Source organism: Lampetra planeri, chromosome 11, assembly GCF_965212315.1.
Source record: "Lampetra planeri chromosome 11, kcLamPlan1.2.h2, whole genome shotgun sequence".
Classification (NCBI taxonomy): Eukaryota; Metazoa; Chordata; class Hyperoartia; order Petromyzontiformes; family Petromyzontidae; genus Lampetra; species Lampetra planeri.
In genome coordinates, this window is record NC_136117.1 from 15,786,527 (window position 1) to 15,810,520 (window position 23,994).

The 23,994-nt window shown below is 44.2% G+C and overlaps 1 protein-coding gene across 2 annotated transcripts; it reads left to right on the top strand.

Moving 5' to 3' along the window:
* Positions 1-292: 292 nt before the first annotated feature.
* LOC144721409 (interleukin-17 receptor A-like) lies at positions 293-23,994 on the top strand. Of its 2 annotated transcripts, XM_078599011.1 has the most exons (16): positions 702-802; positions 6,747-6,802; positions 9,483-9,507; positions 10,700-10,849; positions 11,449-11,570; positions 13,299-13,425; positions 13,840-13,887; positions 14,526-14,689; positions 16,346-16,414; positions 16,896-16,967; positions 17,371-17,455; positions 17,936-17,962; positions 18,760-18,846; positions 19,613-19,663; positions 20,511-20,528; positions 21,665-23,994. In XM_078599011.1, the coding sequence occupies exons 4-16, from the start codon at positions 10,732-10,734 to the stop codon at positions 23,032-23,034; spliced, it is 2,358 nt and encodes a 785-aa protein (XP_078455137.1). In that variant the 5' UTR covers positions 702-802; positions 6,747-6,802; positions 9,483-9,507; positions 10,700-10,731; the 3' UTR covers positions 23,035-23,994. The 2 variants fall into 2 exon arrangements, with proteins under 2 accessions (XP_078455136.1, XP_078455137.1); XM_078599010.1 differs by lacking the exon at positions 6,747-6,802 and having other exon boundaries at positions 293-802.

Here is a 23,994-nt window from a genome sequence, read left to right on the forward strand (position 1 = left end):
ACATTTGTCTCCCTAGTGGCAATGTTTACAGGTACTCATTTGAGGCTGAGTCGACCTAGGGGAGGCCCGGGACCGGTTCAAATAATCGTCACCGGTGTTGGCCGTGAGCGGGAATCGAACCGGTGTCGCCGGGTTCATAGCGCAGCGCGCTGACCGCTACACCACCGCTCCCCACACAAACAACACCAACACTCACGCCCACACACACGCACTCACGCCCCACACACACACCGACACACACACCGACACGCCCACACACACTGACACTCACGCACACACACACCGACACACACGCACACCGACACACTCACACACGCACACCGACACGCCCACACACACACTGACACACTCACACACTCACGCCCACACACACACTGACACTCACGCACACACGCACACACCGACACACGCACACACCGACACACGCACACACCGACACACGCACACACCGACACGCCCACACACACACTGACACACTCACGCCCCACACGCACGCGGTGTCACGGCGTCACAACGCGGACAGGTCGGACCGGTCCCACCCCCCCTCCTCCTCCCCCGTGTGCTGCGGGTGGCGACGTTTGGCTGTCGTCGGATTTCCCGACTGCGGCGGGAGTTGGTTCCAAACTCGGCAGAGGATCGAGAACTCGACGAGACGACGGGGCGAGAGACAAATCTGGAGATGCCGCTCCTGGGAATCGCGTTCCCCGTGGCGGCGTGTGTCTTGCTGCTGTGGGCGCAAGAGGCGATGCAGACGCTGGGGTTCGGCATCCTGCCTCTACACGACTTCAATTGCTCGCAACTGGTGAGTGGTGGTGGATGTTGGGCAATGGCGAGTGTGTGAGTTGCTGTAAGTGTGTTGTGTGTGTGTGATGTGTGAGTTGTGTGTGTTGTATGTGCGAGATGTGTGAGTTGTGTGTGCGCGAGATGTGTGTGTTGTGTGTGCGAGATGTGTGTGTTGTGTGTGCGAGATGTGTGAGTTGTGTGTGTTGTGTGTGCGTGCGAGATATTTGAGTTGTGTGTGCGAGATGTGTGTGTTGTGTGAGTTGTGTGTGTTGTGTGTGCGAGATGTGTGAGTTGTGTGTGCGAGATGTGTGTGTTGTGTGTGTTGTGTGTGCGAGATGTGTGAGTTGTGTGTGTTGTGTGTGCGAGATGTGTGAGTTGTGTGTGCGAGATGTGTGAGTTGTGTGTGTTGTGTGTGCGAGTTGTGTGAGTTGTGTGTGTTGTGTGTGCGAGATGTGTGTGTTGTGTGTGCGAGATGTGTGTGTTGTGTGTGCGAGATGTGTGAGTTGTGTGTGCGAGATGTGTGAGTTGTGTGTGTTGTGTGTGCGAGATGTGTGTGTTGTGTGTGCGAGATGTGTGTGTTGTGTGTGCGAGATGTGTGAGTTGTGTGTGCGAGATGTGTGTGTTGTGTGTGCGAGATGTGTGTTGTGTGTGCGACATGTGTGAGTTGTGTGTGCGACATGTGTGAGTTGTGTGTGCGAGATGTGTGAGTTGTGTGTGTTGTGTGTGCGAGATGTGTGAGTTGTGTGTGCGAGATGTGTGAGTTGTGTGTGCGAGATGTGTGAGATGTGTGAGTTGTGTGTGCGAGATGTGTGAGTTGTGTGTGCGAGATGTGTGTGCGAGATGTGTGTGCGAGATGTGTGTGCGAGATGTGTGTGCGAGATGTGTGTGCGAGATGTGCGTGCGAGATGTGCGAGATGTGTGTGCGAGATGTGTTGGCTATACGGGGGGATCTTTGCCGTGGTGTGTGGGGTCATGGTGAAGGCCTGTGTGAGATGACGGTCTGATGGTGAATGTGAGTACTGGGGTAGGAAGCGTGTGTGAGAGATGGTGAGATGGTATTGGCGAGTGTGCACATAGCCTGGCACAAACGCCATGGTGACGTCACTGCCACTTAGTGGAGAATGTTGTAAACATCGTTACTAGGGAGACAAAGGCGGCCGGGAGTTTTACTGGCCACCCCACACACACACAGAGTGTGACGTTACAGCCTTCATTAGGTGCTCGCTAACAGTAGCGAAGGCTATGACAGTCCGGGGAATATTTGTCTTTGTCGTGGTAAGGTGATGAGGGTGTCGTGGTGAATCCGTGTATGTGTGTGAATGGTGGTGAGTGTTTGTGAAATGTAAGGATGATGGTGAGTGTGTGAGGTGGTGTGAGGTTTTGGGTGAAGATGGTGATTGTGAGGTGGTGGGTGAGCGGTGCGTGAATGTGAGAGCGTGAGATCGTGTGAGTCGGTGGGTGCTCAGATAGGATTGCGAAATGGTTGATGATAGTGAGTAGGATGGCGAGTGTAAGATGGTGATCGGTGATAGATTGAGATGGTGAGTGTAGGATAGTGTTTGCGATTGTGAGCGAGTCTAACTAAACCCTTTAAACCAGCTGTGGCTGGCCAGGACTTGGCAGTAGAGCAAGTGAGTAGGTTAACCCTCTTGTTGGGACCATTGGAGTGTATGGTGGTTGGTTTTCTACAGAATTGGCCCAACAAATCAGTGCAGAGCCCTCCTGAGCAGAGTATTGGGACTTGGAGAGGTTTTGCCTGGTAAGTAATAGCATTATTTATGTGTTGAGTGTCGTTACATGCCAGATGTATACGTTAATTCGTTGCAGTCTGCATTGTGCTGTGTAGTCGTGAAGGTGGCGCTGTATTTTGTTTTGTGTTGTGTATCATGCAGAGGCGTTTTCGTTGACCTCAGACCCATATCTCACAGAGTCCTCGCATATAAACATCCGGCAGTTAAACAGCATTGGTTCAAGCACGTCTGAATGCTGAGACACTGAATGTCAAAACCGATCCAGGATTCGCTTGTGTTGAAGCAATGTTGCTGCAATTAGACTGTGGCCAAAGGAATGTGTAAACAAGCACTTACATTTTTATGTGGAGCGATAGTTGTGGGAAGGAGGCAGATTGTCACCAATGTGTTGGAGAGTAAACCCACAATTTCCAAATCGAGTTCGACGTTTTGCCGATAGCTACAACGAGGCTGTCATCAGGCGACAGCCAGAACCCGGTATGCTGAACGAGTAACTAATTGGCATGTTGTGTTTACGCGACAAACCTGACTAATTGGCTTTGTCGGGTGGTGGCAGGTTTAATGATACATGTATATACACGCAATCTAACCCAAAACACCTCTTATGGATAATATTGGTCGCGAAAGCCAACCTGCTTAACCAACCCCATATTGATCACATCATGAAGAAAATAAAGTCGAAATAACATTTTTCTATAGAAACAAACATTGTCTTCCCATTTGCGCCGGCGAATTGTTGAAGCTATCATTCTATCACTGCTTGACGACGGTTATGCCGTTTACAGATCAGCTCCTAATGAATCACTATACAGACTGAACCCACTTTATAATGCTTCTCTTCGATTTGCACTGAATGTACCATACAGGACCCATCATCGTCACCTCGACTTAAAATCTAATCTAATTTTACTTGATGCAAGAAGAAATCTACATTGGGCCCTCTTCATAAAATCCTTCTTGGCAAAATCTGCACTATACTTAGCTAATTCATTAACCCCATTGTGAAATCCAATAAACCTAAGACGTCCATCGAATTGCCTTTTAACTTTCTCAAGAACAAGAATTCGAATAGGTAACAAAGCCTTTGCCATTGCAGTACGCGTCTCGATAATTTTGCTACTATAAATTTCCACGTAATAAGCAATTTTGTTGAGCTATCATGTGGCAAGGTCGCTTCTGAAAAAGAAGCTAATTGTTTAGTTTTATTTGTATATATGTTTAAGTGATTTGTTTGCCTTTTCTATACGTTGCACGCCTATCGTGTTGTATTGTTTGTTGTTGTAACGTTGGGACCTGCCCCTTCTGGAAATATTTGAAATAGAGCTTTTTAGCTCATTGGATTCCTCCAATATTTATAACTATTCTAAATTGTTTTAATTCATCACTGTTAAGAAAACGGTTGCACATAGAAAAAGACCTGATGCAGGCAGTGATGAGAAGGAACTTGTCACGATTTGGACATATGTAGGATGGACAACAACAGGAAAAATTAAAGTATTGTTAGGAAAAATGGAAGGAACAGCAAAGAAAGGAAGACCTCACAGATACTGGTTTGACGACAATATAAGAGATTGGTGCCAGAAAGATGTGGCACTAAATGAGCATTTTGGCAAAAGAAAGTGGAAAAAAATAACGCAACGTGCAGTAAACACCTATGGGCTATCTGCCCATGGATAGTGATGATGATGACTTCCTACTTAAGTGTGTTGTCAAATTTGTAAATGAATCCACTGTAACTAATACGGTGTGTAGTTTTGAAAGTCACGTGCATTGTACAAGTTCTGGGCTGAGGCATATGGCCACTCGTTTAGCGTTTTCTTCGAGGGTGGTTCAGTGTTACTGGTTAATGATTAACACATGCTTGGTGAAACGGTGTTGTGTTGCACAACATTTGGACTCTGGAAATTTAACCCAGGCAATTCAAATCTTGTCAAACTGCAAACAATGTTGGACATAAATGGTCATATGGTAGAATATATGTATGTATAGAGAATGCCATCGAAATCGTGGTAACCTGGTTTACATAGAGCAACATTAATTACTGATAAACACAATAGACAGGAAGGACAAGTTCAAATGGAGCGATGGTCAATCCAGCAGTTAGTTATTTTGTTTTCTGTAATTCAGAGGTTTACTAGCTTTTCGGGGATAGATTTCAATCAGTGCGTATTGCTGTGATGTGTTGGACAGAAATGTGCATTCGGATTTTTTTAAAATGAAAAACATGTCCAGAAGTACTGTATACAAAACAGCATGGATAGATGCATGCTTGGAATGATACTGAGAGGAAGACAGATCAGCGAACATCACTGTGCATTGGATTGTATGGGCAGTCAGTGGGCTTTCGCAGACTGCTTTGCTACAAGGGATTGTCGCTGTTGGACAAAACTGGCTTAGGAATGGCAGCCAAGTGAGAAGAAGGCTCAAGGGTACATATGCAGTGTTGAACGTATTCATATCACTCTTGGAGCTCATTAGCATGGCGTGGCGTGATAGTTCTTAAAGGCGAGGAGGCCCTGTCAAAGTCCCCAGAGAGCCTCAGGCGTGCGAGGAAGTGAGGCGAGGAGGAGGAGGCTCGCTGTGTTGTCATGTGCGGGTGAGGCCATGCAAATCAATAGGATAGCGTCACTCGCGACATCTCTTAAGGCTCGAACTGACACTCATCACGTGGTTTGTATTATAGTTTATTCCACTTGCTTACCCAGAAAGACTTACTGAATCTCAAAGTTATTTTCCAGGATGCTCCTAGTACTGGTGGGTGATGTTACTATGTGTAATCCCAGTTTGGGTAATTTACAGGTAGATTTTCAGAATTGGTATATTTTGGCCCGATACCAGTTACATTGGTGTTTTAGCTATGGGAGGAAATCGGAGAAACCGGAGAAAATGCAGAACAGGGCACTTTAAAGGGATAGAATGGGTCAGTGACATATAGAGCTATCCTGTTCTTGCGTTTGATGGCAATATGTTCAGGCGCTAGATGGAAATGTTGAGGTCTGCTTGCCGCTAGAGAGCTTCAGGAGAGCGTTTGTGTAGTTTTGTTATTCCCCCCTTGAAGGGCCACGTTCTGGTTACATGGCCACAGTCGCACTGCTATAGCTTGTGTCTAATGTTCCAATCACTTCAGCAAAAAAATTCTTGCTGTGGTTTGCTCACCTGATGATGATTGCTTGTGTTGCGATCGAAACGTCGTGATTTAATTTATTTTATTCTTTACCTACGTGACTTTACCGAAAGAACCAAAGAGTATCTAATGTTCCATTCATAAAGGGAATGTGTTCTTCACCCTATTGACGTTCTGATGCAGTTGATGGTTAGACCAGTGTCTTCGAGGAATGTTTAAGCCAGGAGGTGCGATATTTGGATCTCAAATGAGGTGTTTATTTTGGACTGTCTGTAGTGTTTCACTCTGTTCGCCATTGTTCAATCCTGATCTGAGTGATATTCTAGGTTGGTGACAGGACAAACCCAGAAGAGGAATGGGAACTTGAGTCGGCAGCGAGGAACATTGATGGATAGGTTGTGGTCGTTGGCAAGAAAACGTGTAAACTTGTTTTGTATATTGCATGTCTTTGCAGATATTTGGTGGCAGAATGTTTGCCAAAACAGGGAGCAAGTAGATTTGTGTCAGTTTCAGAGTTCTGGTTATGATGTGCATTGCATCTATAAGTTTTTGTGTATGAATTCCCGTACCAAGCTGGAGCAAAATTACAGTACTCTGGCACTGAGTAGATCAGTGATAGAGCAGCAATTGGCAGCACATCAGTTTAGGGTGCTCCATGTAATCACTGCAAGTTTCTGTAGCAGGGCGATACAAATCTGTTTTATGTGGGACATTAAGGTCAGGCTCTCGTCCATGATAACCCTGAGGTATCTTGGAGTGTGGTCATAGCACACTGTGTTACCACAGAATGACACATTAAGCATGGCATCTGCTGCTTCAATGTTCAAATGGAAAGCACTTGTGTTAGTTTTGGAAGGATTTAGTTGCATTCTCTCGCGATAGAAATATGCCTCCAATAAAGCGAGATCAGCTGTTAGAGGATTGACAATGTTCTTGAGGATTGTGCTCTGTACAGTAAGGGCTATGTAATCTGCATATATGAATTTGCGAGATGATGTACATTACGGGGCACTTGCATGTACAGCGTAAATAGTGATGGTGCAAGTACCGAGCCTTGACAGAGGCCATTGTTGATCATTCTCTTTCAGCTGTACAACCGAGTTGTACCTGGAAAAGTACGGTTGCTGAGCATTGCATCGATTAGGTATGCAGTAGGACGGCATCTGATGAATTTCACCAACTTCAGCAGCAGGCCATGATTCCAAACAGTGCCATCAGCAGCAGAGAGGTCAATCATTGCTGTGTCAATTGTCTGTTGACATGTTCGCATGTACCAATCAGTGCATTCCAGACAAATTCCACTGGGATCAATTACAGATTCCTGACTTTTCAGAATCGGTATTCGATTTTAACAATGGTTTCCAATGTATCAATTGTTGTTTAACATGGTGAGCTGTGAGAGTGGCTTTTTCTGTGACACCTGGGTGGCTGTGAGGCCTATCTGCCCACCCTCACCACCACCATCCACTCTCTCTGACCGGAATTTCCAAAGAGTCTTCAGCTACTCAAATGAGGAAGCAATCATTTTTCATATACTTGGAGGCAAGGACGTTGCGAAAGTGGAAGAAGTTTTTTCTTATAATGATGTTAAATCATGCACTCTGCCTGGGGTTGGCTTTGCAGTTTACATGACTTAACATGATATAATTGTTCTAGGTAATAGTAAGAGTAAATCAGGTACATTTTTGATTCAGCAATCACTAATTCACCCCAGTCACTCACCGGCAGTTAGTCATATCCTTAGTCTTCTATCGCTACTGCCATGGTTACTGTTCCTGTGAACTTGACGCGTTGATTTCTCCTCCCATGTTGAGGTCTCGCTCTACCAGACACTGTTTTGTCCTATCCACCACACTGTCTTGAGCCACCATCTAATACTAACACCCGCCGTTCACCACTAAGGGACGGTGACGTCACCACGGCGCCTGTGCCAGGCCAGGTGCACTTTGAGGCCACGTGAAATGTCGAAGGCTTGCTAACAGGAGTTCTAGGGACAGACCCAGCAGGTGCCATGGGTTGGCTGAATGAAATTAATGGTAGATGCACCAGCTGTACCCCCTACTGTGCCAACTTGCTGCATATTAGCCGCCCGGCGTTCCGCTCGTTGCTGTGAGCATTGCTCCTCTGCCCTCTGTTGTTGCTGGAGGGCGACTGCTTCCAACTGCCTTGTTAGCGTCCTTCACGAGCCTCCTCCATAGAGGCCGATCTTGACATCGCTGGTACCGGTTGTCGGCAAGTCCACTCAGCTCCACATCTTCCTGTACCGCAGTAGTCCATCTCTTTTCCAGTCCATGTCATGAACGTTTATCCTCTATGCAGCCAAACAGAAGCTGCTTGGGCATGCGGTGTCTGGGAATGCGGGCTACATGAAACTGCCAATGCAGCCTTGACTGCCAGAGGAGCTCACTGATGGGAATGTATCCAGATCTTTCAAGAATTTGTGAGCGCACACAATCCAACCTCATTAAACCCAGGATGGATCGCAGACATGCCAGCCTAAATGTTTCTAACCAGCGCCGATGTTCTATTAGAGGGGTCCACGTTTCACAAGCATTAAGAAGGGGGGGCATGAGTGTGGCCGATAAGACCCGAAGCTTCGTGCGGAGCGACAGACCAGGTAGCTTCCACAGCATTACGCAGCTGATGAAAAGATTATGCTGCCCGACTGATTGGGATTGAGACCTCTTTTGTCAAAGTGGAGCTGGTCATAAGCACACTGCCCAGGTATGGAAAACTCTCCACTCTGTCCACAACTGCTCCATCACCTATGGGCAGCTGAGGGGGTGAGGTGTTTGGTGGCACAAAATACCCAGGCAAGTGCTTAGTTTTGGTTGAGCTGATGGTAAGACCCCACCTCTTAGTGGCACACTCTAGTTTCAGCAGCAGGACTCATCCTCTGAGTGAGCAGCAATCAGCAGATCATCAACATACATAACATGGTTGATCAATAGGGAGCCATACCTTGACAGTACCCGGGCATCGATCAGCCTCCCATTGTATCTGTACCAGATGTAAATTCCTCTGATACAGCCATGGAAACCACCTTCACACTGCTGGTCACGCACACTCACCCCATTTACTGACCCACCTACGTGCTCACCCACTTACGCACTCACTCACTCATTCACCCACTCATTCACCACACTGCAGGTCACAACACTTCTCTATCTGCTTCTACTTTCACACTGCTCCACTTTGGAATTCCTACCATCGTCTTTTTTCACAATCTCTTATAACCTTACTCAATTCGAGAAACGTGTCAACTTTTACCCGTCACAACATTAACAGTGTCGTTTGTTGCTGGCCACTTGGAGTTTTGGGCCTGTGCTTGACAACTCGGTAAATACCATGCAACATTAACTGTTCCACGTTGCTTATTTGATTGAATCTCATTACTGCTCAATTTTATCATCTCACTTTAATCATTAGCTTCACAAATGTAGATAGTTGCATGGACTAGGACCATTATCTAACAGACATCCTAGCCTATAAACATCTGGAAGTTCACCAGCATTGATCCAAGCAAGTCCGACTGCTGCTGAGACATTGAATGTCGAAACCAATTGAGACTTTGCTTGTGTTGAACCAATGCTGCTGAAATTATCCACTCCAAAAAGTCTGCGTGGCTGATGGGATGTGTAAATGTACTATTTTTTTTATATAGAGGCACATAATATAGAGGTGAAAGAGGTGTATTGTCTGGTTGGCTGCGTTCCTGTTACATGAATATTTTCTTCGGGTTTGTGGTGGTGTAATTGTATTCAAGCATGGAAGGGCGTACTTCATTACACCTTCCTGATCTCTTCCTCATTCTCTCTTTGCAGGGTGTAGAGTGCACTGCGGAGGAAGGTGAGTTGCCTTGCAAGCTGTGTGCACTGATTACCATGTTGTATTTATAAATAGAAAGTGGCACGATGGCCTCACCATTTTAGAGCATTGAGTAACACTTGACTGATGCTGGGTTTTAATTCAGGTTTCAATGACCTGTGCATCTTTTGTTGCTTATTTTATCCACAGTTACGCTCATAATTATGTTATGATGTATGTATGTTGAACGTCTGCACTGTACATAGCCAACCATGCTAATTGGAGGTGTTGTGTATTCTCTAGTTTTGCATCAAAGTAGGACCCGCATTTCAAGGGGTTTTGGTTCTGAATAAACTCTGTAGATAGGCAAGGGACATAGTGATGTATATATGCAATTCAAGATGAACTTGACCTTGTGAATTACTTTCCGATTTGAAAGAGGGTGATAACCCCTCTTGAAATATAAATCACAGTGATGGGTGAGATAGTTAATTTACAAGTTAAAGCATACAGCAGAATGAGAGATTTGATTTAGCAAATCCTAAGTGGTTGTGGAGGTTGCTTTTTGTTTGTGAGCATAGTCTAGGCGAGGCATAATGGCAGTAGGTGTTGGCCGTGAGCGGGAACTGAACTCGTAACGCAGCGCGGCTAACCTCTACACTTCCGCTCTTCACAAATATGCATGCACACATTAAAGGAGTGAGGAGTACCGAAGGTACGGAGCTGTGCATGAGTGTGTGTCGAGTAATATCAGCAACAAGAAGTAGCTCTGGGCCCCTCTTAAGTCGACTCATCCTCAAATTGGTACTTGGTGCGGTGTGTAAACATCACCACTGGAGAAACAAATTGCGGCCGGACGTGGTTCTGGACACCCTCACCTTTATGTGCTATGCCGGCTTTAATAGGTGCTCACTTATCCCTCTTGCCCCAACAGTCTGTTAAGGCTACATGAGGGATCTTTGCGTGCGTGTGTCTAGTGAACGTAGAGATTTTCCATTGTTTGGGGAGTAGTCGTGCAGTGGTTAGTGCACTGCGCTTCGAACCCGGCGACCGGAGTTCGATTCCCGCTCATGGCCACCACCAGTGACGATTATCTGAACTGGTCCTGGGTCTCCCCCTAAGTCGACTCCATCTCAAATGAGTACCGTCGTGTGCCATACCTTCATAAGTGCTCGCTTACAGCAGTTGCCCCAACAGTCTGTTAAGGCCACACGGGGGATCTTTGTCTTTGTAGTAAACGTGCCGCCCATCAGCTGGTTCGAGTCTATGAACTGGACGCCGATGCCACCCCAGCGCATGAATGTGACGCTGGCCCTGGTGGCTGAATCCACATGCCCCATTCACCAGGCTGTGCTCAACATTACCTGGCAGGTCGACACAGACGGTAAGTAACTTCCATGTGTTATGCATGTATGTGGACCATCAGCACTGGGGATATAAAAGCAGCCGGGCATGGTGCTAGCCACACTGCCTCCTCGTTCACCGTTCTGGGTTTTTTCTCAGAAAGTCTCTGACTCTGTATGGCTATACGCGGGATCTTTGTCTTTCTGTCTTCACGTGCACATACGTATGCATGTACGTTTACCTGCATGTGTATAGGTTTGTGTGTCAGTCAATTCACCCTTAATACTGGGGTCTGTCCCGTGACCTGCCAGCTGGCCTCAAAGTGCACATAGCATGGCACAAGCGCTGTGGTTACATATGTGTGTGTCCACAAGTGTGTAAGTTTACGTCTGTCTGTGCACTTCTCATAATATTTTAACTGATCCTGGGACTGCCCTAGGTCGACTCAGCCTTAAAATTATTACCTGGATAAATGTTTAAACATTGCCACCAGGGATAGAAAGTTGGCTGGGAGGGGTGCTAGCCATACCACCTCATCGTCTGCCGTGCTGGGTTTAATAGGTGTTCGCGAATGGCATTTTGCCTGATATTTTGTTGAGGCTACAAAGGGGATCTTTGTCGTTGTCCGTCTGTGTGCAGCGAGCATCCTGCACCTGGAGGGTGCCGAGGTGTGCGTGCTGCGCCACCAGGGCAGCCACAGCTTGTGCGTGCGCTACGCCTTCAGCCGCTTCAGTAGCTCGCACAACCCCAGTGGACGCCCGGTACGTGTCACTCCAGCCAGCGCGTCAGCCCTAGCTTTGTACGGAAAACTAAAATAAATACAGGCAGTCCCCGAGGTACTAACGTCTGACTTACGTAGAATTGTACTTACAATCGAACCATCCAACTTGCAAATGTTTGGTTGTACTTACGAACTGAATAGCGGAACTATTTTGTTTGGCGGAGCTATCTTCCGTGAGATGTATTGAGTCCCAACAATCCCGAATGATGTCAACGATAGTGAACTGTTCAACTCAAGGTAATTGAAAATTAAACTGATATTTTATTTGCATGTTACTTTATTTTATGTTTTATTCACCATACAGTATTTCAGTATTACATTTAAATGTAAACGTTTCTTCTTGTATGTTTGTTGAACTTTTCTCGCACCATACGTACCCAACTGTGCTAATTCGAGGTGTGGGGCAAGGACAATAAACTAAACACAAAAAGCAGTTCTTAAGAAATGAGTTTTTAATCTCGATTTAAAAGTGCATCACTCCAGTGACTTGCTTCTTATTCATGATCTTAACAATGCTTCCCATTTTTGTTGAACCATCACACACTTTATGGCTACCACCTGCACCCCCTCCTTTCGCACCCCTCCCCATGTGCCCCCCCAAACCCCCTACGATGCCTCCCCTTGCCCCCTCTCTCACCCACCCACCACCCTTCCCCTCGGGTGTCCTCCCCCACGCCCCCCACCCGCATGCTGGCCATGCAAACCCCCCCCCCTCCTCTCTGCATGCTGTGTAGCGCATGGCCTCCAGCCAGTGGACCTCGCCCAGGGCAGCACATGGCCATCTAGCAACACTTGTCTGTTTTAATATATAGCACAATAGCACTGTGTTTATCTTAGGAAAGGCTCACTAAGTTTCAAGATGGTTTTTCAGGAGGGTCCTGGCAGGTTTTTGCAGTAGGGGGTGATGCTGCTGCTCTTTAATTCCAATTGAGTAATTTTCAGGTAATTCCTTAGTGTTGGGGTGTTCAGCCAATATCAGTTACATTGTGTTTCACTATGGGATGAAACCATTGAACCTGGAGGAAACCCATGTAGACCAGGGGGAGAACATACAAACTCTGCACATTCACACACGCTCACAAGACAAAGATCCCCGTTATCGTCTTAAGAGACGTTTTGGGCAAATACTGTTAGCCAGTACCTATGAAGGCCAGCACGGTACACGATGGGGTGGGTGGCCAGCACCACGTCCGGCCGCTTTTGTCTCTATTGGCGATGTTTACACACCGCACCAGGTACTCATTTGAGGCTGAGTCGACCTAGGGGAGACCCAAAACCTGTTCAGATAATAGTCACTGGTGTTGGCCATGAGCGGCAATCAAACCCGGGTCGCTGATGTCTTAATGCAGAGCGCTAACCGCTACACTACTGCTCCACTCAATCACACTCACCCACCAACACTCAATATGAAGGGAACATTCAAACTACACACAGAAGGCATCCAAGTGGGGAATCGAACCAAAATCCTTCTTGCTGTGAAACACATAGGTTACCACTGTATCACCCTGCCAACCATGATGATGATTATTATTAAAATCACTTGAAGGTAACATTTCCCTTGTTTTCATTCAAATTTAGTTTACCAGGAATCCCTCACTGAGTTTCAAGACTTGGTTTCACGGGGGTTTTCGCTGTCGGGGGCGATTGCTGTGCATTTCCGAATTACTCCACCTTTGCACCCATTTGTCTTCTATCTCTTGTTTTGCAGTGGGAGTTTTACTTTGACAGATTTGAGGCTGAACCCAGTATGCACTACACAGTGTACATCTACAGCCTTCCCATGGCCATGTCAGGGCAAGATGACCTCCACATTTCAGCTGAGATTTACATGCCGGGTGAGTCGGTTGGTCCGGTTTTTTGGCACTCCCTTGTGATGCTTTGGAGGTCAACGTCAAAGCAATTTTATGCTAGGATCAGCATTGAGGTGGTGCTCATCTCCGATGTACAGTACTCAGCCATTGGTGTAATTTCCACATTCCTGTGATGGGGAAGAGACAATTCACTGTCTGAAACACATCCCTAATTTTTCGTAATAAATTAATGGGAAAAGCCATTCCGATTTACGAAATTTCGTTTTACGTTTTTTTTGTAATAAAGCATCCCTTTCGGCAATCAGGGGATACCTGGATGTGCACCACCACACCCAACATAGTGCAGCATGTGTGTGTAAACGAATCGCATGTTGTATAGTTGTGATCATCACCGTATTTCACGTTTTGCTTAATGTTGGTCTTCGTCCTCTCTTGCAGATTGCAGAAACCGGAATATGATGCTCACCAGTAATTGTGTAAAAACAGGTCAGCTATTCCTGTCACCCATGTACATTGCAAAATATGCAATGGTTCCCCATTGCAAATTGATCAAGTCCATGCAGTGCCAATTGGATGGTGTTGGTTTTGGTTGCATAAAATAATGGAACATTTCCCTTGTTTTCATTCAAACATTTTAAAATTTAGTTTACCCAGGAATCCCTCACTGAGTTTCAAGACTTGGTTTCACGGGGGTTTTCTCTGTTGGGGGAACTTGCTGTGCGTTTCCCAAATAAGTGATTTACTTTGTCTACTTACTAATTTGGATGGGACACTGACACAGAATGACTTGCTCTTCTTAGAATTACGTTAGGGATATTTAATGTCCACTGTGTAGCAGATAGCATGTATTTTTGTCACTGCGAACCTCTACAACAAGCAGCCAAAGCAATACCACCCTCCCACCCATCTGGTGGTATGGTGCTGAATTTTATTCAGGTATATTGCGCAGCATATGTATGTTAGTAGAACTTCTTTCGCACTCTACATAGCCAGCCGTGCTAATTGGAGGTGCGGGGGAAGGGCAACAAACTAAGCACAAAAAGCAGTTCTAAAGAAATTAGTTTTTACAGTGGTGATGTGCTGTGGTGGACGGTATGTGATTAACTCACTCGGACCACTTGCAGGAAGTCTATGGCAGCCAAGGGTCCAAATGTCCTTATGTGAAAACAAATTGGTGGTGAACTTCAACACGTCCAGCATCTACAGCGAGAAGTACCACGTCATCGTTCAGCCGGATCAGGGGTCGCAATGTGGCAATCGTCAACGACTCGAGCAGCGCATCAATGAGGTGAGAGGTCGTCCACTTCCCCTGTCCCCTCTCATCTCACTGGAGACTACTCCCCTCAGTATGCTGTTCTCATGTCTGGGGTGGAGCACCCAGTTTCTACCTTGCTGGAATTAATTGAAATCAACCGAAAGTGCTGAGGTAGCTTGAGGATCAACCACTCACTGATTGACTCCAGTCACTCGCTCACTTACTGGTAGTCGGTTGCCTCCTTATCACTCTTCTTTTGCTTTTACCGTGGTTGCTTTTCTGCGAACCTTCCTCATTGATTCCTCCACCCATGTTGAGGACACTGTCTACCAGACATTTTACTGTTTCCTCTGATCCACCACACTGTGTTAACCCAGGAAAAAGCAGGTCACAACAACACACTCACTAATTCACCCATCTAACCATTCACTCACTCAGTCACCACACTGCTGGTCAAAATAGTTTTCATTTTAATACGTAGGCTTTCGCGACCAATATCATCCATAAAGGGTTTTTTTTTGGGTTAGATCACGTAAATATATAAATGTGTCATAAATCCACCATCACCCAACACAGCCAATAAGTAAGGTTTGTCACGTTAACAAAACGTGCCAATTAGTTGCTACTTCAGCACTCCGCTGTGTTGGAGAGTAAACCCACAACAGTTACAATTTCTATATATATACGTGCTTTAACCCAACAAAACCTTTATTATGAATAATATTGGTCGCGAAAGCCCACAAGTTCAATTGGAATTTCCTCCCATCATCTCTTTCCCCAAGTTCTTATAACTTTCTTCAATATCAGAGATTTGTTGACTGTCATCTATTGGGCCCTTGTTTAGTAACTGTATTTACAAAAACATGTCTTTGCATGAGTAACCAAGATGTGTCAAGTGCCCAGCAACCGTTCTTGTGATGGGAGGTTTTTTATGTTTTGCTGCTACCAAGTTGCGTACAGCTCCTTCATTATCACTGTCTTTGTAAGAACTTTAAGTCATGTACTCATGCGTGAATTTATTCCGAGAACTCCAGTTCCCTGATGTGTACAAAATACTCAGGAATTGGCCATGTGTCCCATTGGTAACACGTCCCAATGTAGACCTTCCTGAAACCGAGTCCAGACTCAGCGAGGCTGCCGTGGATAAATATTTATCATGACCGTTTCAAACTCATGTGTTTATTGGTAACCATAAAGAATAATGTCCAAAACAATCTTGACTCTGTGTTATATAAGGTAGGCCCATAGTCTAACAGCAAGACATAAATGCAAGATTTCATGTTAATGGTATTTCGAGACTCCAAGAGCCCAGGCTAGTCTTGTGTGCACAAGATGTACAACAATGAAGCACATAGAAATAGGAACACAAAAACAAAAATGGCACCATGTTTAGGAAGAAATAAAAAACAGTGCACAAACATAAATCACTATCATAATACATTTCCTGAAATTAAGTTTGCTCAAATTATTTTTAAATAAGCTTCACAGTAAAAAAAAGTTAAAGACCATAAAAATGGATTCAGGCTGATAATTGCACAATAATATAAACTGACAAAGATTTATATCAAATACATTTTGTTTTTTGAGAATGATCCTTGTTTAGCACAAGTCTGTGTGTTGTTTTTTTTCCCTGCATATATGCATGATCCTTGCTGCGGTTTGCATTTGTGTTATTATTTACAATTGCAGACCAAGGATCAGAGGTCGACGCTTTCCGACATTGACAAGGGCCTCCATGATTGCCTCATCTTTATGGAGGTGCGTGCACGAGAGAAGCCGGATGGTGCTCACCGGCGATTCCCCCATGGCTCCCTGTGATCAACCACTGCCCCCTTGGTCATGACACAGAGTCAAAGCAATTTCGGGCTCAAATGAGCATTGAGGCAGTACCCATCTCCTGTTTACAGCTGAGCCAGTGAAGGAAATTCCATATTCCTATGGTGGCGGTGAGTCTTATTGCTAGGACTTCCACTCCTGGCTTCCACAATGTGGTTGCAATTTCATTTAACTTGAATGAATGATGGGCTAAATCAACCCCCCCAACAATAATTCAACCCACAAACTTTCTATAACGAGCCACTTTCCGCTGCTGAGCCAACTGGCTAGTAGATGGGACAGCTGATTCACTATTGTGGATTTGTTTAACAAAGTATTTGTGCTGTTTGTGTTAAGTGCATATACATGTCGTGCATATAATGTTCTTTGTGGTTTGCATTCGTGTTATTATTTATAATTGCAGGCCAAGGTGGAGCGGAAGTCGGTGATTTTTGACATTCACAAGGGCCTTCAAGAGTGCAATCTCTCCGTCGAGGTGCGTGCATGAGAGAAGCCGGACGGCGCTCAACGGCGATTCCCCCACGGCTCTTTGTGATCACCACTGCCCCCTCGGTCAATGACACAGAGTCATAGCGATTTTCGGCTCAAATGAGCATTGAGACAGTGCCCATCTCCTGTTTACAGTTGAGCCAGTGAAGGAAATTCCATATTCCTATGGTGGGGGTGAGTTTATCCACAGGATAACCACTCTTGCCTCCCGCAATGTTTTTTTTTTCATTTTAATCACCCTGAATGGATGATTGGCTGAAACAACCCCCCCAACGAGGATTCAACCTGCAACCTTGTGATTGCGATCCGCTCTCTCTGCCACAAAGCCGCCACCTGGCTGGTAGATGGACAGCTGACTCAGCAGTGTGCATGCCCCTTCTCTCACACAGATCATTCCGTTCTTTGAGGCCTGCAAGAATGACTGTACGAGGAAACTGGTGAATGTAACAAAGTGTTGCTCCAGAGGTCCAGAAGGTACTCATCTTATTTTACAGCCCAGAGCCAATGGAGGAACTCCACATTCCTATCATGCAGATGCCTCAATCCGCACGTTATGATAATTTCCTGGGTTGATTGGACTTTTGCCAATGCAGCTCCCAAGTTTTGTAATGCTTTGTCTTTGCTAATAAGACAATCAAAATCGCCATCTATATTTAAGTCTGTCTTGAAAACTCACCTCTTTAAACGGGCCTCTACCCCCCACTTCTGGCCATTTACCCTTCTGTTTATTTCCTGCTTTCCATACATGATGCATTGGAAACTATGGATGAAATGTGTCTTACAAATGTAAATTAATATTATCCATAGGACAACCACTGTTGACTTTTCCACTCAAGTATAGAAATGTTGATGCCCAAATAAAAATTGCAAATATGTTTGCATTTTAAATTTAACACGTAGAATTTTTGCAACCTGTTACAGTTCATAATTGTTATTTTTTTCTTTTTTTTCAAGAATTGTCAACTACATCCCCATGTACAGGTAAATATACTATTCAGATGCGTGTTCACATAAAGCGACCGTAGAGAAGCAGTTTGTCTCAAGATAAATCAATAGACCATACACTTCCTTCCTACATCCGTCTCCACATCTCATCAGCAATACGGACTTCTGGGGGAGGGTGGGAAATATTTCAGCAGCATTGGTTTAATACATGCAAGGTCATGACTGGTTTTGACATTCATTGTCTCTCATTACCAGTCAGGCTTGCTTCAAACAATGCTGGTTAACTGCCTCTAGATATTGGTCCGAGTTAGACGCAAAATATAATATATATAAGTATGCTGCTGTCATGATGCAATCCCAGGAGTCCGTGTGGCTGATGGAATGTGTAAACATATAATTTTACTTTCTACGTGTGACGCGAAATATATGAAGAAGGCAAATTTATCATGCAATTTACCTCAACAAAAAAGCAAACTACAGTTGATTGGGCATTGCTCATCGATCTCGATGCCCAGCGAAACATCATGGAACATTTTCTATTTGTTTTATATTTAGAATTCACACATAAGCTGAGATATGAAGGTACATTTATACAAAGTTTTTTTTAAGGCATCACTTGGTATTTAAATACACGTTGTAATTACGGTGACCACTGTCATTCTTTCTTTCATGTGGCTGTTGTAGATGCAAAGCAACAACTTCAATTTCACATTCGGGTGGTCAAGCCAAATAACCGTGTCAGCAGCAGCGGAATATATTGCTGTAATGTCTCATTAATAACTTTTTGTTTCATTAATCGCTTTTGCCATTATGAATTATATTTTCCATGTCAGTTCCATTCGAAATGAAAGGCATTGTCCTGACTGGTGTGGCGGTCCTTCTGCTGTGTCTTCTTCTCATCGCCGTCATTGTCTGGAGAAGTGAGGAGACACTGCAAATTACAAAAACTCAACACATTTGTCAATAACATAGTGCCCTTAAAAAGACAAATATAGAATAGGGTGACGTGGCTGGCATATCACATAGAGTCCAGAGAGATGGAGCGCATAAGAGTTGGAAACTGCACTATACAAAATTTACATGATAGGGCACTTATAAAAAATTATCTTAAGAATTTTTTCCATTAAGTCTTGGCATGTGCACAGTTACCCATGGGATATTGAGTAACAGCCAAACCCTTAAAAAAGTATGTGTAAACTAATTTCTCGTAAAAATCATAAAAACCTGCTGGCTAATTGCATCATGGGTTTCTGTGTTGCTCTCATTGAGGACCCATTGGTGTTGTACATGTGCACCAAATTTGAAAATTAATAGTATATTCTGTATCTGCTGTTGGATGAAATGTTCTACCACCACTTCTGTAGTTGTACACCTGCCTACTTATACCTATACTTGAGGGTTGCATAATTTTGAATATGAATGATGTTTTATTTAATTTATCCAAAATATTTCACCTGGGATATCCCTTGAGATGGAAAAACCCTAACCCAAGGGTGTCCAGGATGCTAGTTGACACACCTTACCGTATACAGTATGCATTTGTACAGTGAGGTAATGGTTTTGACTAGCTAATTGTTTAACCATACTAACCTCTGATTTGCATGTCTACATGTTTAGTTTAGTTTCTATAATTGTAATTATTTTTTTCAAGTGATACCCACATGCATTGTCTATGCTTGTTTGCAGAAAAAGTAGCATCTAACCTTCCAAAATCGAACTTTCCTCGAATCCCACTTGGTACGTATTTATGTTTAACTTCTTTCTCACCGTACGTAGCAACCCGAGATAATCGGAGTTACAATGTTTTTATTTATCCAGGAAAGCCTTCCTGAGTCTCTAACTTGTATGGCGTTCCAGACGGCCATGTTATTAAACAGTGTCTTTGACACGTTATTAAACGGTGTTATTGAGACGTGTTATTAACGGTGTAATTTACACGTGTCTCAAAACGGTGTCATTGACACGTCTTATTAAACGGTATAATTGATACGTGTGTGTTTTCGTTTGTGCACATTCACCACTGGCAAGTCACTTGTTTTGTTTGTTTGTTTACTAAACGTTAGTAGTTCAGTTAAGAAAGACAAAGTGAGTACTTACTGAAATGAGCATTGAGACATTGCTCATCTCATGTTGGTACCCCTGAGCCAGTGGTGAACATTTCATATTCATTTGGCAGAGGCAAGTCTCTCTGTAGAAACACCATTGTTGACATTCTGCACAAAGTGGCACTCATTTGCTTGACCCTCGAAGGATGATGGACTGAGTCTACCCCCAACCAATATTTAAACTCACATGCTTCCAATTACACACCACTGACTCGCTGGCTAAATGTAAAATGTAAAAAGTGAAAATTAAAAAGTAGTAATTTACATGGGAAGAGTTGAAAAATTCAATTCAGTTAGGAAACCAACGTTTTGTGATGCCTTTGCTGGATGGACAAGGTCGATGATCATCTGTGTCACATGTGGGTTATATGTGCAATATTTAAATATTTAAACAATGTTATGCCACTTAACATGCCGATTATCAGCTTGACAACTATAGAGCATACCTAATCAACTAAACAACTGTTGTCTTGTTCCAGGCCCAGATGAAGATAAATGTGAGTTGTTGGACACAGTGTGGCAAATCAATATGAAGCTTGAATTCCTGTTTTTGTTTTGCTGTAAAAAAAACTTGATTGGTATTTTCATTTCTGTTATAGCCAAATATATCATAGATAAAGGTTATGTTTTAATTATTATAATTAAATACTAATGTTTGATAATATTCATCATTAAAAAGACGTAAGGTAGCATTAGCACCAGGTCTATGTTGCTACTCATGTTAAATAATGGAATACTTTTACACAAACAGCTTAGCTTTGTGTCATCCTCAGTGCAAAGATTCAAATGCAAATCAAAATCATTATCATCCCTCCGTACTTGGTATTGAAAGACATACATGATGTATGTAATTTAATTCCTAAAAATATACAGAGACAATTTGAATATTTACCAAAAACTGGTGTGTGATAAATGGTGGTTATATCAAAATATATCCTTTATTATCACTTTCTCGTTTGTCACTATAGATGAACGAAGAAAGTGTACATGAGTCTGCAGTATTTCACGTACATAGTGTGTACTCCATGAAATAGCTGTGTTTTGTCACCTGTGTTATCAAAGCAAACAAACAAAATCGGGCCGTGTTGGTCGAGAATGAAAATCAGTGTAGCCAGTGGTCTAAATGGTTGAAACAGATTCCTCCGGCAGCCCGTGTTTATTGCCATTTCCCCCTCCGGAGACATTGGGGTGTAGCAATAGGAATCGTTGTGGAAAGTGCCGGTAGACGTTGGGCATCCAGCTCTAACACTCGCACTGTTTCACGTACAGCTCACGCTCGCGATGTTTCATGTACGGCAGTCACAAACACCTTCTTGGTTCTTTCGGTAAAGTCACGTAAAATGGAAATGATAAAATAATAAAATAAAACATAATAAAATAATTCTCACGATGTTTCGGCCACAATGCAAGCAGCCATCCTCAGGGGGAGAACAGGTCTGTCGAGGAGACAGAGTCCCCCTGAGGACGGCTGCTTGCGTTGTGGCCGAAACATCGTGAGAATTGTATTTTATTATGTTTTATTTTATTATTTCCATTCTACGTGACTTTACCGAAAGAACCAAGAAGATGAATCCCTGCAGTCACGAAAGCTTTAAATCGAAAGTCACAAACATGTTACTGCTTTGTTTTTCAGCTCCCCGCCATAAAGTTCTGCTGCTCTACTCGATGGACCACAATTTGTATAAGAATGTCATCTGCTCTCTCGCCTCGTACCTACAAGGTTTCTGTGGCTTTGAGGTGATCCTTGACCAGTTAGAGACGAAGAACATCGCTCAGATGGGTAACATGAACTGGCTGCAGGCACGAAAGACTGAGATGGAAGGCCCTGGAAACATGATCATGGTCGTGTGTTCTCGAGGAGTGATGGTCAAGTGGCGGAGAGCCATGTTTAAGGAAGGAGGAGAGGCCTCCAGCAGAGAAAACGATTGCCTCATTGGTGACATGTTCACTCCAGCACTTGGCCTCATTGCCAACGACTTCAAAAACCCCAATGCTGCCAGAAACAAATACATTGTAACTTACTTTGAGGAGTTCAGCAGTGAAGACGATGTGCCTGAGATATTACGCATGGCGCTGCAATATAAGCTTATGACCAACATGCGAGATGTGTACTTCAGGATCTGCGGGAAGGAGCAATGCGGGCCAGGGGTGGTCTGCAGAGCCAATGGCATCTCCGAGGACGACTATCACACCAGTACCACAGGGAAACATCTCTATGAAGCTATTAACAAATTTAAAATGTTCCAGAAATCCAATCCCACTTGGTTTGAGAAGCTGGATGATATCCCATCTGAATCCATGGTTCACATAAGAGATGAGGTGGAGAGAGATGGTGCGATGCAACACTGCTTGCATGCAAACCTCCCTGAATTAGGTTATGAAAGTAAAATTGATCTGGCTTTGTCACGAGATATCATGCAGTCTCACCTGGTGAAGCCATCCTTACCAGACAACACAAGTGCATCACCAGCACTGGCTCAGTCAGATCGCTTCTCCAGACCATTTGTTGATCAGTGGCCGGCATTCAGAGGGCATCAGAATAACTACTCTGCTTGGGAACAGCAGCACATCCTGGCATCAAATGTTCAGAGCTCCCTCGATGCCAGACCCAGGAGTGAGGGCTATCACTCTTCAGGTTCAGAAAATGGCCGCTGTTCGACGCCGCTGACCTTGGACTCATCGCACGACGGCCGGGCGATTGAGCCTGCACATTTACGAAATGACCTCCAAGAGTTTGACGAGAATGCCGCCCTTGTCGATAACACAGGCCGCAAAGTCGGATCGCCCTCGGTCGACAATAAGGACAGTGGAATAGATGGGTTGAGTGCGGATGTGGAATCCTGCAATGCGCCTGGCTCGATGATGAAACTCCTGTACGAGTTTCAGAAGATAAACCTCAGTGAGCATCTGAAGGACCTGCGGATACCTGGCACTACCTCTGTGCCAGGCGTCCATGTGGGGCCGGCTATGACAGACAAAATGGCGCAAGAGACGATGTTATAAGTGTGACTGAAATTGAGGTCATCGCGCCACTTGATGTATTTATGTTGAACTTCTTTTGCATGGTACATAGCCAACCGTGCTCATCGAAGGTGCGGGATACTGAATCTACAGTGGCTTAAAGCAACATGAACATTGTACACAACACCAACAGGACTTCAGTAGAATGACCTACTAATTGATGTTGCTCTGATCAAGCGATTGGCAAATACGAAGACATCAAATTAAGCCGTCAAGAAATATAGTGATCTAGTGGAAAGATGAGCAATCGTAATGACTGGTCACAGTGAACTCTTTAACTGATGGTGGATAACTGCAACTTTCTATATTTTGTACTCAGGTGAAGTGATCTAAAACTAATATGTTATATTACATGTGCCGTGTAAAGTATGCACACACGTTAACAGTTGTTTCAGAACACACCTCTCACTTAAGCATTGCTCTGTAGTCTGCAAATATGTCTAAGCTGCTGCATGCCCTGGTGTAATCAATGAGACGGGGCCTCCTGTCAAACTTGTCCCCCCTCGTGCATCTCTGTAGCCCCCGGCGAGACCGATACAGCTGCAACCACCTGCAAACGCAACAATCTGCTTCCATGCCTATACAATTGTAAATACTGTCCACGCGGAAAGCTTAAATAATGTATCAAAACCATTGTTTATTCCTACAATCACAAATGTTTCAGTTAGTGATGTTTAAAAGTTCTATAAATTGAAATGTTATGTGTAAGTTTTGGAATTCAATGGCAGATGGATTTAAAATGTACTTATGAAGGGACAATATTAAAAATATCTGCTGATAAAAAAAATTACCAATTATTATTTTGAAGGCATGATGTTATGGGTTTTAAATGTTTCTTGTATAATTCTAAAACTGAATATTTAAGTTATCGTAGGTGACAACATACATCTGATTTACAATAATTGTGTACAGTCATAAAATAAAATAATGCAAAGAAAAGTG

Excerpts from the sequence above, each read along its gene's own strand:
- LOC144721409 (XM_078599010.1), top strand. The coding sequence starts at position 680 with ATGCCGCTCCTGGGAATCGCGTTCCCCGTGGCGGCGTGTGTCTTGCTG. Across the intron at positions 803-9,482 it reads ACTTCAATTGCTCGCAACTG|GGTGTAGAGTGCACTGCGGA; the intron begins GTGAGTGGTGGT and ends CTCTCTTTGCAG. Across the intron at positions 16,415-16,895 it reads ATTGCCTCATCTTTATGGAG|GCCAAGGTGGAGCGGAAGTC; the intron begins GTGCGTGCACGA and ends TTATAATTGCAG.